The 5,061-nt window shown below is 32.3% G+C and overlaps 1 protein-coding gene across 1 annotated transcript; it reads left to right on the forward strand.

The window, feature by feature from the left end:
• Positions 1 to 585: 585 nt before the first annotated feature.
• Positions 586 to 1,926, forward strand: LOC114761096 (protein FAR1-RELATED SEQUENCE 5-like). The gene has a single exon (XM_028950416.1). The coding sequence runs from the start codon at positions 586 to 588 to the stop codon at positions 1,924 to 1,926; it is 1,341 nt and encodes a 446-aa protein (XP_028806249.1).
• The last annotated feature ends 3,135 nt before the right edge of the window (positions 1,927 to 5,061 follow it).

Below are 5,061 nucleotides of genomic sequence, written 5' to 3' on the forward strand. Positions count from 1 at the left end.
CTCCCATGTGCACCGTTTCATTAAATAAAAAAAAATAACCTGTACACTCCAAAACAAAATCGCTTCTGCTGTGCTCCTAGGGAAAATATTTGTTGTTCCAGCCGCCACAAGAGAAAGCGAATTACCACACTTGGTGCCATTGAAAATTGGAAAAAAACTGAATTTCGGTGGGAAAAAAGTTGAATTTCGGTACAGAAAAAATTTCAGATTGAAGAAGGCATCAGATTTCAGACCTTTGCGAGAAGAAGGCATCAAAGGTTTCTTATCTTCCATCTTTTTTGCGTTCTCTAACAATCTTATTTATATATTTTCATATATATTAAAATGGGGTCATATGCAGGTTATTATTATTATATATATTATATATAATTGAAATTTAAAGTGGCTTTAGATGGTTTTGTTTTCTGATTTAGCTTGTTAATGTTATTATGTGAGTAAGCTATAACTTGTGTTTATATTTTTGTTTGAAGAATGGTATTTGAAAAATGATCATTTTTTTGTATATTTGGAGTTCATAAAATTCCAAATTCCTATTGATGATATTTTTTAAATTGTGATATATTTATCGTATATAGGAACCATATCATGGAAGATGAATTTAAACTCGAAATAGGGAGAGAGTTTGAAAGTTTAGATGAAGCTTGGAACTTTTGGAATGAATATGGGAGTAAAATTGGTTTTGGAGTTAGAAAGTATAATGGAACAAAGAGTAAAAAAGATGGTTCCATTATTACATATAGATATGTATGTTGTAAGGAGGGTATTCGGAAAAAAGATAGAAGAGAGACAACCACTTCTAGATATCGGCCTGAGATAAGAACCAATTGCAAGGCAAGAATGGTTGTATCTCGTATAGATGAAAAATTCAAAATCACCAAGTTTAATGAAGAACACAATCACCCTCTTCATACACAAGAAACAGTGCACTTGTTACCATCACAGAGAAATTTATCAGAAGTTCAGGCTCATGAAGTAGATCTTGCAGAAGAATCTGGGCTTGAACCTAAGGAAGCTTTTGACTTAATGAGTACATATGCTGGTGGTCAAGAAAATCTTGGTTATACCATGATAGATGCAAGGAACTACTTGATGAAGAAAAGGCGAAAGCATATAAAGTTTGGAGAGGTGGGATGTCTTCTTGAATATTTTCAAAAACGAATTGTTGAAAATCCTTCATTTTATCACAAATACCAATTGGATATGGAACAACAAGTTACCAATGTGTTTTGGGCAGATGCTCGTATGTTAAAAGATTATGCACATTTTGGTGAGGTTGTATCACTAGACACGACATATAGTACAAACAGGGATCATCAGCCCCTTGCACTTTTTTCTGGTTTTAACCATCATAGAAGTGTGGTTATTTTTGGAGCAGCGTTGTTATATGATGAGACCATTGAGTCTTTTAAGTGGCTGTTGGAAACTTTCTTAGATGCTCACACACAAAACAAGCCTCAAACAGTGTTTACTGACCAGGATCAAGCTATGGCTAGAGCATTGAGTGAAATACTTCCTAATACAAGACATTGTTTGTGCACTTGGCATTTATTACAAAATGGCATTAAACACCTTGGGAACTTGATGAAAGAAGGTTCACACTTTTTGACTGACTTCAAAAAATGTATGTTTGATTATGTCCAAGTGGATAAATTTGAAGAAGCCTGGAGTAAATTGTTATCTTCTTACAATGTCCATGAAAATGGATGGTTGAACTCCACTTACAATATTAAGGAGAAATGGGCCAGGTGTTATATGAAAGATGCCTTCACACTAGGTATGAGAAGCACACAGGTTAGTGAAAGTGTGAATGCTGAGGTGAAGAGATGCACAAAGCCAAAATTAGATATTAATCGATTCTTCAAGAGATTTGATAAAGTTGTAGAAAAGAAACGATTTAAAGAGTTACAACTTGAGTATGAATCTTGACAAAAGATACCGAGGATGGTCAATCAAAGTGCACCTATCTTGCGCCAACTTGTGCAATTTTATACCCCTGCTGCTTTTGACATGTTCCAGGAACAATGGGACCTCCAGTTCTCCGTAAAATTAATTGAACGTGATGAGAAAGAATCATTGTTTGTATACACGGCCCATATGATAGATGAAGAGGGGGAATGGAGAATTGAGTTTAACCCTGAACACATGAAATTTGTTGTAGTTGTCAGAAATTTGAGGCCACTGGCATATTATGTTGCCATGCATTGAAAGTATATGAGTCCAAAGATATAAGAGTTATGCCTGAACAATATATTCTCAAGCGGTGGACCAAGGAAGCAAGGAATGGGATTGTCCATGATATCAAAGGAAATAAGATACAAGTAGATCCTAGACTTGACACAACACGAAGATACAGACAACTGGTGATTAGTATGGTAAGATTGGTAACACAGGCTGCTATTACTCCTGAGGGATTTGCTTGTGTTCATAAATGTATTATTGAGTTAAAAAAAGAGTTTACTCAAGATAATGAAAATGATACTTTTGAACCAGTCATGGAGCCAGAAAATATGCCAAAGGGATTCAAGAAAAGAGATGGAAAATTTAGAAAGAAACGTCACAAGGTTGGGAAGAGAAGAATCGACAAAAAAGAAGAAAAGTTGCACCAAAGGTATTAAAATTTAATTCATATATAAGGAAAAAACTAATATTTACTCTATATTTATATTTATAGTTATGTGTTGTAGGACCCTCCAGAGACTTCATCATCTAAGAAGTCATCCAAGAAAAAACAAAAGGCTTCATCACAAATGAAGGATATTCAAACTCAAGCTTCAACAATCTCACATTTAGAAGCTTCAACACAACTTTCACAAACACAAGACTCAACTTTTTCATTCTCTGTTTCTCCAACACAACATGGTTTTCCACCCTCTAGGTCACAACCATTGTCATATACAAGCTTATTGATGGTATGAATTGATAAACTGTTTATCACTAAGTGTTGTATATAGCTTTTATACTTTAATGTCACTGCCATTTCCCTTTGCAAATATAGGCACAAAGTATTGCAATTCCATCACTTGAAGCCATAGATCTCATGCCAAACTATATGCAAGGTAATAAATATAAAAATATATGCACCCAATTTAAAAATAACATTTTATTCAGTTCAACAATATCATATACAATTTGCTTTTTTTGTACATTTTAGCCTCTTTACAGATTTGACATGTTACATGTTTTTTTTTTCATACAGGAGAGTAAAACACACTCAGGACTTTTTATGGCTTTTGGAGACTGTTATAGCGTTCGTCTCGCTACTTTATGGCTTAGCATTGCTTATCATAACAAGTTCTAAATTTTGGAGATAGTTTGCTTTGCTTGTTTGGGCTACTTTGCTTTAATGAGCGCTTTCTGGCTTTTTGCAAAGCTTAAAGGACAAACTTCTGTAGGATGGGATTTCAATTAATGAGATTTAAATAATATTTTGATTAGGATTTGGATATATTGAATTAAATAAGGAGTATCATTATTGAATGGGATTTCAATTGGAGAGAAAAGTTAATAATTAATTTTAGATTTGAATAATATCTTAATTGGGATTTGAATACATTCAATTAAATGAGAAGCATAATAATTAAATAATACTCCTTCGATCCTAAATATAAGACCCATTTTGTAGTGTAATTTACACTACAAAATGAATCTGTATTTAGGTCCAGAGGGAGTATGTCAACTGGGGGCTTAAATGGACAAATAAATGAATAAATTTAAATTTTTATATGTTTCTCCTAATTTCTGAATTTTTAATTCAAATCTTATTTGAATGAATAAAAAAAATCACTCTTCTAAAAGAAGTGAATTTTGAGCTACCTTAAATAATACAATTTATTAGAATTTAAAAGTTCATTAAATATTCTAGTCCGTGCATCGCACAAGGAAATTTTTTTTTAGTTTTTATACTAAATCAGCATGCTTCATTTTCTAAAACAACTAATTCTTGCAATTAACTATGGCAAAGTTGACATGAAGTCTAGTTTGGCACCACATCGATGCAAAAAATTATGCACCAATAGTTGTGAGCCTTTATCAACTGAAATAATGTTTAACGAGATTAAAGAATAGAAGCAAAGAATACACCAAGAGTAAAATTCCTAAGGTAGCAACGCAGTATTATTTGGGAGGTTCCTAAGTTACCAGTGTTACGCTGAAATAATGTTCGCCTAAGAGTGTAGCAGAAGCGACTTTGTTTTGGAGTGTACAGGTTATTTTTTTTGTTTAATGAAACGGTGTGCATGGGAGATGAGCTATCAGTGCTCATCTCCCGCTGAGCAGGGAAATGCGTTCCGAAATTTGGAGGGGGTTGTGGTAGAATTCAACCCCCTCAATAAATGTTTAGGGGTGTTAAATACCCCCTCTCCCAAATTCATTTCTCACGTTAGACGCAAGGAGGAAAGAGAGATAGAGTGGGTGAGGAACGAGAGAAAGATAGAGTGGGGGGAGCAGACCGGTAGAGAAGGAAATAAGCTTTGAAGATATTTTAGGTACATAAAATTACTTCTTTTTATCAGACTTTCTTTATGAATATTTCCTGTATATTTTAAGCTTCCTATTTACATCATTACTGTAGTGATTGGAGAAAATTTTGAGACTTATATATGATATAAGTATTGAGTTTGACAAAAGATTACTATAGAAATTTAAAAGTAAATGAGTTGTTAATTTTAATCGGTTTAGATTTGTCTATTTGTTAGTTTTAATATTTAAATTAATTTATTTAGTTGAAAATATGTTATTTATGGGATATACCATATTTTTACCGATTAAATTTAAGTTAAATAATTTATTTGGATTGTTTGCTATATTATTGAAATTTTAATCGGTTTAATTGTATTTATTGGGTGACTGGAGGTTTTAAAATAATTATTGTAGCTAAAAAGTTTATGGAAATATATTTATGGTAGTTATACCATTAAAGTTTTGATTAGATTATTTATTTATAAATATTTGAAGTATTATTGAATTTTTTAGAGTTTGATTTTGAGTTTAAACTGAAAATGAGATTTTCAGAATTTAGAACATAGTAATTTTATATTTGGAAATTGTGAAAAATTCTTTTTA

The sequence above is a fragment of the Neltuma alba genome, unplaced genomic scaffold, assembly GCF_004799145.2.
Source record: "Neltuma alba isolate B1F8T4 unplaced genomic scaffold, ASM479914v2 tig00011081_pilon, whole genome shotgun sequence".
Classification (NCBI taxonomy): Eukaryota; Viridiplantae; Streptophyta; class Magnoliopsida; order Fabales; family Fabaceae; genus Neltuma; species Neltuma alba.

What these genes read in the sequence shown, in the direction of transcription:
- LOC114761096 (XM_028950416.1), top strand. Translation starts at nt 586, where the DNA reads ATGGAAGATGAATTTAAACTCGAAATAGGGAGAGAGTTTGAAAGTTTA.